The sequence below is a fragment of the Sphaeramia orbicularis genome, unplaced genomic scaffold, assembly GCF_902148855.1.
Source record: "Sphaeramia orbicularis unplaced genomic scaffold, fSphaOr1.1, whole genome shotgun sequence".
Classification (NCBI taxonomy): Eukaryota; Metazoa; Chordata; class Actinopteri; order Kurtiformes; family Apogonidae; genus Sphaeramia; species Sphaeramia orbicularis.
The window spans coordinates 146979-158771 of record NW_021941628.1 but is presented as its reverse complement, the minus strand read 5'-3'; the positions used below and the strand labels follow the sequence as shown (position 1 = coordinate 158771).

The 11793-nt window shown below is 47.4% G+C and overlaps 1 protein-coding gene across 1 annotated transcript in view; it reads right to left on the bottom strand.

Annotated features, from left to right (window-relative positions):
• Positions 1 to 4782: 4782 nt before the first annotated feature.
• Positions 4783 to 11793, bottom strand: part of gpr180 (G protein-coupled receptor 180) — a 37251-nt gene continuing 30240 nt past the window's right edge. Inside the window, exon 10 of the mRNA XM_030130410.1 lies at positions 4783 to 5306. Within this exon, the coding sequence (XP_029986270.1) occupies positions 5151 to 5306 (156 nt within the window). The 3' untranslated portion in view covers positions 4783 to 5150. The remainder of the gene's footprint in view (positions 5307 to 11793) is intronic.

The following is an 11793-nucleotide window of genomic DNA, read 5'->3' as shown; positions in this document are numbered from 1 at the left end:
CGGAAGTTTCGCACTGCGTCACTATGACGTCCAAGTAGTCTGAAGCCGGTAGTGTCCTGTAATGGAAACGGTCCAGGAATAGTACCTGGTACCAGAGCTGAGTAGACTGGAGCTGGATCCACTTTGTGGAAAGGCGACATTAGATCAGACAGTGACTGTGGGATGTTTGTCCTGATGGTGTCAATTTGATCTGTAAAAAATGTACAAAGTCCTCACACATTTCTTGATTGGACGCAGATGTAAGTGGAGCAGCAGGGTTTAAAAGATGGTCTGGAACTGCACTCTGGGTTTATTTATGTCTTTGTTTCTAAGGTTACTAAAAAAACCTTTCCAGCCTTCTGCACAGAGTCAGTAGTGTTTAAATGATACTTGTAGTTTGTCTTTTTCCCATTTAGGCTCCGCCTGCCTGCAGGTGTGTCACAGAGCACAGGTGGAATCATTGGGTGCCATATTAGACCCAGATGTCCTCGACTTAAGAGAAGCTACAGCATTTAAATGTTGACACAAGTAGAGTTCAGAAGATCCACAAGCTCACATGTCTCACTGTAAGAAGCTAGGGTTTTGGTGATCTGAGGTAGGTGGTAATCCAAAAATGAGTAAGGGAAGGGGGGTGACAGGGGGAGGAGCAAGAACATTTAAACTGTGATGTCACAAATACAGAGGTGAGACAGGGAAAGCAGATGACAGGACCAGATCGAATGTGTGGCCTTTCTGATGTGTAGGCTGAAGTTCAAAGACTAAACCAAGTTTAAACAGTCGTTTACTATGGGCTCATTCTGAAACACATGAAAGTTCAAACCACCTAAAATTAAAAATCTGAATGAGAGGTCATGATTGACAGCAGGTCCCAAAACTCTGGAATGAAGGTGCTGGAGGGTTTGGGAGGCTTGAAGATCTGGGCCACAGAGGACCAGATCAGGCCTATGAATCCAGACCTGGTGCATCTGAAAAGTGGAATGAACACTGAAAGGAAAAGATCTGGATTTAAAGGAGTCAATAAAATGTAACTGAATGAAACCTAACCACAACCAGAAGACCACGGCGAGTTTAGAAAAGGAAAAGGAGGAGGACAGGGTTCACATGAGGAGGACATGGTTCACATGAGGTGGACAGAGTTCACATGAGGTGGACACAGTTCACATGAGGAGGACACAGTTCACATGAGGAGGACAGAGTTCACATGAGGTGGACACAGTTCACATGAGGAGGACACAGTTCACATGAGGTGGACACAGTTCACATGAGGAGGACACAGTTCACATGAGGTGGACACAGTTCACATGACGTGGACGCAGTTCACATGAGGAGGACACAGTTCACATGAGGAGGACAGAGTTCACATGAGGTGGACACAGTTCACATGAGGAGGACACAATTCACATAAGGTGGACACAGTTCACATGAGGAGGACAGAGTTCACCTGAGGAGGACACAGTTCACATGAGGTGGACACAGTTCACATGAGAAGGACACAGTTCACATGAGGAGGACAGAGTTCACCTGAGGAGGACACAGTTCACATGAGGTGGACACAGTTCACATGAGGAGGACAGAGTTCACATGAGGAGGACAGAGTTCACCTGAGGAGGACAGGGTTCACATGAGGTGGACAGAGTTCACATGAGGAGGACACAGTTCACATGAGGAGGACACAGTTCACATGAGGTGGACACAGTTCACATGACGTGGACGCAGTTCACATGAGGAGGACACAGTTCACATGAGGAGGACAGAGTTCACATGAGGTGGACACAGTTCACATGAGGAGGACAGAGTTCACATGAGGTGGACACAGTTCACATGAGGAGGACACAATTCACATGAGGTGGACACAGTTCACATGAGGAGGACAGAGTTCACCTGAGGAGGACACAGTTCACATGAGGTGGACACAGTTCACATGAGAAGGACACAGTTCACATGAGGAGGACAGAGTTCACCTGAGGAGGACACAGTTCACATGAGGTGGACACAGTTCACATGAGAAGGACACAGTTCACATGAGGAGGACAGAGTTCACCTGAGGAGGACACAGTTCACATGAGGTGGACACAGTTCACATGAGGAGGACAGAGTTCACATGAGGAGGACAGAGTTCACCTGAGGAGGACAGGGTTCACATGAGGTGGACACAGTTCACATGAGGAGGACAGAGTTCACATGAGGAGGACAGAGTTCACCTGAGGAGGACAGGGTTCACATGAGGAGGACACAGTTCACATGAGGAGGACACAGTTCACATGAGGAGGACACAGTTCACATGAGGTGGACACAGTTCACATGAGGAGGACAGAGTTCACCTGAGGAGGACACAGTTCACATGAGGTGGACACAGTTCACATGAGGAGGACAGAGTTCACCTGAGGAGGACACAGTTCACATGAGGTGGACACAGTTCACATGAGGAGGACAGAGTTCACCTGAGGAGGACACAGTTCACATGAGGTGGACACAGTTCACATGAGGAGGACAGAGTTCACCTGAGGAGGACACAGTTCACATGAGGTGGACACAGTTCACATGAGGAGGACAGAGTTCACATGAGGAGGACAGAGTTCACCTGAGGAGGACAGGGTTCACATGAGGTGGACACAGTTCACATGAGGAGGACAGAGTTCACATGAGGAGGACAGAGTTCACCTGAGGAGGACAGGGTTCACATGAGGTGGACAGAGTTCACATGAGGAGGACACAGTTCACATGAGGAGGACACAGTTCACATGAGGTGGACACAGTTCACATGACGTGGACGCAGTTCACATGAGGAGGACACAGTTCACATGAGGAGGACAGAGTTCACATGAGGTGGACACAGTTCACATGAGGAGGACACAGTTCACATGAGGTGGACACAGTTCACATGAGGAGGACAGAGTTCACATGAGGTGGACACAGTTCACATGAGGAGGACACAGTTCACATGAGGTGGACACAGTTCACATGAGGAGGACACAATTCACATAAGGTGGACACAGTTCACATGAGGAGGACAGAGTTCACCTGAGGAGGACACAGTTCACATGAGGTGGACACAGTTCACATGAGAAGGACACAGTTCACATGAGGAGGACAGAGTTCACCTGAGGAGGACACAGTTCACATGAGGTGGACACAGTTCACATGAGGAGGACAGAGTTCACATGAGGAGGACAGAGTTCACATGAGGAGGACAGAGTTCACCTGAGGAGGACAGGGTTCACATGAGGTGGACAGAGTTCACATGAGGAGGACACAGTTCACATGAGGAGGACACAGTTCACATGAGGAGGACACAGTTCACATGAGGTGGACACAGTTCACATGACGTGGACGCAGTTCACATGAGGAGGACACAGTTCACATGAGGAGGACAGAGTTCACATGAGGAGGACAGAGTTCACATGAGGTGGACACAGTTCACATGAGGAAGACACAGTTCACATGAGGTGGACACAGTTCACATGAGGAGGACACAGTTCACATGAGGAGGACAGAGTTCACATGAGGTGGACACAGTTCACATGAGGAGGACACAATTCACATGAGGTGGACACAGTTCACATGAGGAGGACAGAGTTCACCTGAGGAGGACACAGTTCACATGAGGTGGACACAGTTCACATGAGAAGGACACAGTTCACATGAGGAGGACAGAGTTCACCTGAGGAGGACACAGTTCACATGAGGTGGACACAGTTCACATGAGAAGGACACAGTTCACATGAGGAGGACAGAGTTCACCTGAGGAGGACACAGTTCACATGAGGTGGACACAGTTCACATGAGGAGGACAGAGTTCACATGAGGAGGACAGAGTTCACCTGAGGAGGACAGGGTTCACATGAGGTGGACACAGTTCACATGAGGAGGACACAGTTCACATGAGGAGGACACAGTTCACATGAGGAGGACACAGTTCACATGAGGTCCCCAACAGGAAGGCCTGTCTCAGTTACAAATACAAAGTCCAACTGAAAAGAAATTCTAATGTCATTTAAAGTGAAAGTTTTATTTGTCAGGATCAAACATTCATTGGAGTGACACTGACACGTGACGTCTGAGCCGCTGGAGTCCAACACAAGTCTGTACAGAAACAGTACTGAACCAAGGCTGACTGCATCTGCTCCACCACAGCGGGTGGATCTGGGGGGACAGCAACCCCGGCCCCAGCCACACAGTGGACCCCGGCTGGAGTCAGACGCGGAGCACAGCCCTTGTACTTCCAACTGCCCTTGTCAATATGAACGTTAGTATCACAGGAGTTAAACCTCCTCTGGTGTCGCCATGTTGAACACATGCAGCCGTGGGTGGAGTCGACTGATGAGGTTTAAAACGAACATCCATATGTTGGTTGGACTTCCCTCGACTCCATTTGGAACAGACGTCCTGTTCGTCCTTCTTTCCATCCTGTTCATCCTTCCTACCATCCTGTTCGTCCTACCTTCCATCCTGTTCCTCCTACCTTCCATCCTGTTCCTCCTACCTTCCATCCTGTTTGTCCTACCTTCCATCCTGTTCATCCTTCCTTCCATCCTGTTCGTCCTACCTTCCATCCTGTTCATCCTTCCTACCATCCTGTTCCTCCTACCTTCCATCCTGTTCCTCCTACCTTCCTTCCATCCTGTTCGTCCTACCTTCCATCCTGTTCCTCCTACCTTCCATCCTGTTCGTCCTACCTTCCTTCCATCCTGTTCATCCTACCTTCCATCCTGTTCATCCTACCTTCCATCCTGTTCATCCTTCCTTCCATCCTGTTCATCCTACCTTCCATCCTGTTCCTCCTACCTTCCTTCCATCTTGTTCATTGTTCCTTCCATCCTGTTCATCCTACCTTCCATCCTGTTGGTCCTACCTTCCATCCTGTTCATCCTACCTTCCATCCTGTTCATCCTACCTTCCATCCTGCTGGTCCTACCTTCCTTCCATCTTGTTCATCCTACCTTCATCCTGTTCGTCCTACCTTCCATCCTGTTCATCCTACCTTCCATCCTTTACTGGATTAAGTCTAAAAACACCACTCTTCTTGGATGTCCATTTGTGGACGTTGTTTGGCCCTCCTTCCTGTCCCTACAGACATGGACCTACTGTGGCTTTACTGTAAATGTCCTCCTCTAGGTGTGGACAGGATGTCCCGCCTCCTGACAGAAGGGGTGTGTCTGTCTGTCATTAGCTCAGTAGCGCCCCCTGTGGTTGGTCCTGGACATAGTGAGTGGCAGAGACACCGAGGACAGAGAAGACACCTCCCAGTAGAGAGACCGGGACAGGAAGAGCTGGTAGAGGATCACCATGGAGATGGACTGGCACAGGATCCCCCCGACAGTCACCACCTACAGAACCAAGAACAGGGTTTAGGATTAGTCCAAAAGGGGGCGGAGCCTACCTGTACACCACTACCACTGTCTAACCCTAACCTTAACCCTAACCCTGGACTGGCAGAGGATCACCCCGACGGTCACCACCTATGCAACCAAGATGAGAGTTTAGGGTTAGTCCAAAAGGGGGTGGAGCCTACCAGCACATGACTACCAGTGTCTAACCCTAACCCTAACCCTAACCCTGGACTGACATAGGATCACCCCGATGGTCACCACCTACAGAATCAAGAACAGGGTTTAGGGTTAGTAAACCATCCACACGTGCTGTGTATTTTAACAAATGGGCAGTTTTTGAGAAACAGTGCCATGGCAGAGGACAGAACCCAGTAGACTGTTCAGTCCCTGACATACTGGCCTTCCTTCAGGAACTGTTGAATCAGGGGCGGTCTCCATCCACATTGGAGGTTTATATGCCATTTCCTCCTGGCATGTTGGGATGAACGGTTGTTCAGTGGGCTGTGACAAAGACATTTCACAGTTCTTGAGCGTTGCTAGGCGTTTGGATCCACCCATACACCGTGTGGCACCGGTATGGGACCTGCCTCTGGTGCTTGAGGCCCTTCGGTCCCCCCCATTTGAGCCCCTAGTGGGGGTGGACCTCAAATGGCTTTCACTGAAGACTGCATTCCTTATTGCAATGGGGGTTAGTGTTAGGGCTAGGGTTAGGGTTAGGGCTAGGGCTTCTGCCAAACGTGTAGGAGAACTACCAGCCCTGTCCTTAAGTAAGTCCTGTGTCCAGTGGAACCCTGATGGCTCAGCAGTTCCACTGTGGACTGATACCTCCTGTATTCCTCAGGTGGCATCAGCGCCAGGCCACACCCCCCCACTCCAGTGTCCATTTTGACACCGCCCCCCTTTGAGCCTCTGTGCCCTGTCCGTGCTCTGGAGGCGTATGTCACTTCCACGACATCTTTACAGAAAGCAGAGTCGGTTCATCTGCTGGTGGACAGAAAGGTCTGGCTCTGTCTAAGCACCGTCTGTTCCATGGGACTGTGGACGGGTCCTAACCCTAACCCTAAAGCCTACACCTGCAGGGTCAGGTCCTAACCCTAAAGCAGTGGTTCTTAACCTGGGTTCGATCGAACCCTCGGGGTTCGGTGAGTCAGTCTCAGGGGTTCGGCGGAGGTCAAGACACACCCTCGACTCATTAGTCGGGTGTGTGTGTTGGGCTAGGTCCGTGTATGTGAACAAACGGCTTCAGAGACTCTTTCTCTGATTGACATCCAATATACGCGGTGTATTGTTGTTGCTTATAGCACTTCAACACATCCAGAAGTGTTTATAATCTCTTCCACTCGTCTGACGATGAATTATTTGAGTATTTTCCACATCGTTGTTATGACTTTTGCTACTTCCTGTTAACCACGGAGGCAGCCATGTGTAGCATTTGTTTACATTTTCGGTCACCGCACTGGTCAGTTACAATCATGTGACAGCCGACGCACCGTCGCGGGTGGAGAAATCGTATTACGCTAAAGCCGAACTAGTGCTGTAATAAAACAACGATCACAAAAATACTGAAGGAGTATAACGAGAACTTTTTTTTGTTACACTACATGCAATTATCTTTTTTTTATGTCAAAATTACGTGGTTCGGAAAGTTCGGAGCGAGATGAAACGAAAACCGGGCTGACCTGACGGCCTACACATACATATACACAACAGCAGAAGACCCACTGATTTGCAGTAAATATTCATTATTATTGTAGCCTGATGGAAATTAGTTGATGTGTGTGTGTTAAAATGTTAAAAATGATAAATAGCATAAATACAATAAGTTCATTATTGGAATACATAAGGTTAAAAATTAAAACCATTTCAGTGTGGTAGTATTAAAAAAGGTCATGTCTTTGTGAAAAGGTATGTAATTTGTTGTGAGTTCATGCACTGTATTGGTTTTGTTCTTTGAGCACAGTGATGTTAATGCACGGTTCATTTTGTGCACCAGTAAAACATATGCCAGTGTCTTGAATTTGAAAAAAATCATATTGTATTTTTTAATAAAAAAGGGTTCGGTGAATGCGCATATGAAACTGGTGGGGTTCAGTACCTCCAACAAGGTTAAGAACCACTGCCCTAAAGCCAACACCTGCAGGGTCAGGTCCTAACCCTAACCCTAAGCCAACACCTGCAGGGTCCACCTCTGCTGCTGGAGTCAGGTGACACTCAACCAGGAGCCGATCGACCTCATGGGCTGATGTGAATGGAGCGCCACTGGAGTTTCTACGAAGACCAGCCTCCTGGTTCTACTGCAAATGCCTGTACCAGGTTCTACAGGGTGAATGTAGCCACACCCCCTCTGTTCTATAGGGTGAATGTAGCCACACCCCCATCTGTTCTACAGGCTGAATGTAGCCACACCCCCATCTGTTCTACAGGCTGAATGTAGCCACACCCCCATCCATGGTGGGTGTTGTTGTATCAGTTGTTTTTAGGGGTTTTTCAGATTCCTCGTCACCTTGTTGATCTACATCATCCAGTGCTTGAAGCTCTGCCTCTGGCGGTCAGTAGGGATGAAACAGAACCGTAGTTCTGCATGTAATTGTGGTTCGATGAATCCTGGATGACCCCCAGAGCGCTTGGTCCCTCAGAATCCTCGTGCTCTCGCGAGAAGATTAAGGGACTGAGGTTCTGGTGTCACATGACCATATAGACTCAGGTCACATGACTATAGACTCAAGCCACATGATTATAGACGCAGGTCACATGACTACAGACGCAGGTCACATGACTATAGACTCAGGTCACATGACTATAGACTCAGGTCACATGAATATATAGACTCAGGTCACATGACCATAGACTCAGGTGAGCCACCACAAGGTCACAGGTTAATATTCGACCTGCGCATGCACAAGAATGATCCTTCAATGCTTGAAGCTCCGCCTTTGGTGGTCCTCCAGGATTCATAGAACCGTAGTTACATATGTAATTTTAGTTATAGTACCAACAATATCTGAGTAGTTGTACTCCAGTTTTTATAGCTTTAAAAAAGAAAGATAATGTTTTTAAGTCCAGTACAAAGACATGTAACTGTAACTGTATGTAACTGTGTAACTGTATGTAACTGTGTGTAACTGTGTAACTGTGTGTAATTGTATGTAACTGTATAACTGTATGTAACTGTGTGTAACTGTATGTAACTGTGTGTAACTATAACTGTGCGTAATTGTATGTAACTGTGTGTAACTGTGTGTAACTGTATGTAACTGTGTGTAACTGTGTAACTGTGTGTAACTCTAAGTAAGTAAGTACATTTTATTTATAGAGCACTTTTCAAAGACAGAGTCACAAAGTGCTTTATCAATTCAAATCAGAATCAAATCAAGTTTACAGAGACCCAACAGAATCCTTCAGGAGCAAACACTTGTGATTGGTGACAGTGGAAGGAAAAACTACCTTTAACAGCAGAAACCTGGAGCAGACCCAGACTCCTGAAGGATGTACGTCTGCCTTGACCAGTTGGGGTTAAAGAGAGAGAGAGTAAAGGAGGAGAAAAGAGAGAGCGGTAGAGATATAGAGAGACTGGGGGAGAGGGGGGGGGGCACATGGAGTACTTTATGATGAATACATAGAGTGTAATAGGAGGAGATAGGAGACATCACTATACTGTTGGATAATGTGGCCAAGTGGGAGGACATAGAGTAAGAATAGGACTGGTCCCAGGACAGAGCCTTGGGGCACACCACACAGTAGATCCGCTGAGTCAGATTGGAAGTTGTTTACTGACACAGTGAAGCTTCTGCCGGTCAGGTAAGAGGAGAACCAGTCTAGCACATGACCTGACATCCCTACCAGGTCCCTCAGTCTCTCAATCATTATGGGATGGTCCACTGTGTCAAAGGCCGAGGACAGATCTAGCAGGACCAAGACCGTGGATTTCCCAGAGTCGGCCTCCATCAGGATGTCACTAGACACTTTTAATAGTGCGGTTTGTGTTGAGTGGCGTTGTCTAAACCCAGACTGAAAAGTGTCATAGATCTGGTGTGTCTCCAGAAAAGCTGTCAGTTGTTTAGACACTGCCTTCTCAAGGATTTTGGCCAATAGGGGGAGCTTTGAAATGGGCCTGTAGCTTTTGAAGTCTGTGGGGTCCAGTGTGGTTTTCTTTAGTTTAGGTTCTATGATGGCCTGTTTGAAGGAGCTGGGAAACAAACCAGTTGAGAGCGACAGGTTAAAAAACTTTGTGACCCATGGTCCAATAGTGTCAAAGACACCGACAAGGAGCTTATGGGGGAGGAGGTCTGCAGAGTTGGAGGAGGGTTTCGTTTTGGATAAAAGTGCTGAGATGTCCTCCAGTGTCACAGGGTCGAAAGAGGACCAGGTTTGAAGAGGGGGATCAGCTCGGGTCAGACAGCCAGAGGGTGGTGGGATATTGTGGTTAATATCCCTGATCTTGTCTGTGAAGAAGTTTAGGAAGTCACTGCTGTCAGCTTTACAGAGCACAGGGGGAGCAGGGACAGCAGGGGACACAATGGACTGGATTGTGTCAAAGATTACTTTGGGGTTTTTCTTGTTTGTGGCTATAAGTTTGTGGAAGTAGCTGGATCTTGCCTCCTTAATCATTTTATTTAAGGAGGTTATGAGATCTTTAAGATGTAACCTGTGTACTTCCAACTGGGTTGATTTCCAAAGACGCTCAGTTTTGCGACAAGTTCTCCTGAAGTTTAAATGTTTTCATTCATCCAAGGACAAGACCACTTACCACTGACATTGGTTTTCAATTCAATTTCAATTCAATTCAATTCAACTTTATTTGTATAGCCCAATATCACAACAAGGTTATCTCAAAGGGCTTTACAGAGTCAGTTAGAGTAAACAACAGTCAAATGAACAGCAAGAAAATGAGTAGTGTCCAGGGCATCCCCCGTCCTTAGACCCTCCTTCTCGGCAAGGAAAAACTCAAAACCCAGTGGGAAAAGGGAGAAACCTCGGGGAGAACCACAGTGAAGGAGAGATCCACTCCCATGGACGGACAGGCTATAGATGCACCAGGACTGATGGACGTCCATTTGCAGATGTAGTTCTAGTCTACAAGGATGCAGTAGGGTGGACACATGGGGGGTCCGTCCCGCTGGATGAGACAGGCAGGGGCGAGGAGGCCCATCCACAGTGGTGAGGCCGAGGACGTCCATCCAGACAGGTGGGGGAGGGGGTCAGGACACAGGACAGGGCAGGACACAGATGGGTCAGCGCAGATCCTGCCATCATTGGCTCCCAAGTGGTTACAACTGAAAAAGTAGCCACTCCCCCGGAGGGGAGTGGGGAAAGGGGACATCGGGTGAATAGCACTGCACAAACTAAGTTGGCTAAATATTAAAAATATAAGTGCAGACCAGAATGGTACGTAGAACCAGAAACAGGAGATAGGACTCAGTGCCTGTACTTCCCCCAGCATTCTTGCTCCTAGGGCAGCTTAGACTGAACTGTGGCTTCAGTCTGGTTTGAACTAGCCTGACCATAAGCTTTTTCATATAGGAATGTTTTTAGCCTGACCTTAAATGTACAGACTGTGTCGGCCTCTTTAATGTTAACTGGAAGCTGATTCCATAAAACAGGAGCTTGGTAACTAAAGGCTCTAGCTCCTACTGTACTTTTACAGACCCTGGGAACTACCAGTAGACCTGCATTCTGAGAACGAAGGGTTCTGTTGGGATGGTACGGCACCAGAGCATCTCTGAGATAAGAGGGGCCCATACCATTAATGGTCTTGTATGTGAGGAGGAGGATTTTGAATCTAATTCTAAACTGGATTGGAAGCCAGTGAAGGGCTTGGAGCACAGGGGTGATGTGTTCTCTTCTATTTGTTCCTGTTAGTAGTCTCGCTGCCGCGTTCTGAACCAGTTGATAACTTTTTAGAGAGCTTTTAGGACATGCTACGAGAAGGGAGTTGCAGTGATCTAATCTAGATGTAACAAACGCATGAACTAATTTTTCTGCATCATTTTTAGAAAGAATATTTCTAATTTTGGCTATGTTGCGCAGGTGGAAGAAGGCGGTTCTGCAGGCTTGGTTAATATGTGGTTTAAATGATAGATCTGGGTCAAATAGAACTCCTAGGTTTCTAACTGTGGTGCTAGAGGCTACACTCACATTGTCCAGAGTGACTATCTGGTCAGATAGGGAGTCTCTTGCATTTTTAGGGCCTATTATAATGACCTCTGTTTTTTCAGGGTTAAGTAAAAGATAATTAGCGCTCATCCAGGTTTTAATGTCACGGACACAGGAACTTAGTTTATCTACTTGTCTGGTCTGATCAGGTTTAATCGATAAATACAGTTGTGTATCATCTGCGTAACAGTGAAACTTAATGCCATGTTTTCTAATAATGTTACCTAAAGGCAGCATGTATAGTATAAACAAAATGGGCCCGAGGACCGACCCTTGTGGCACGCCGCAACTAACTCTGGAATATGTTGATGATTGTTGGTTTACATTAACA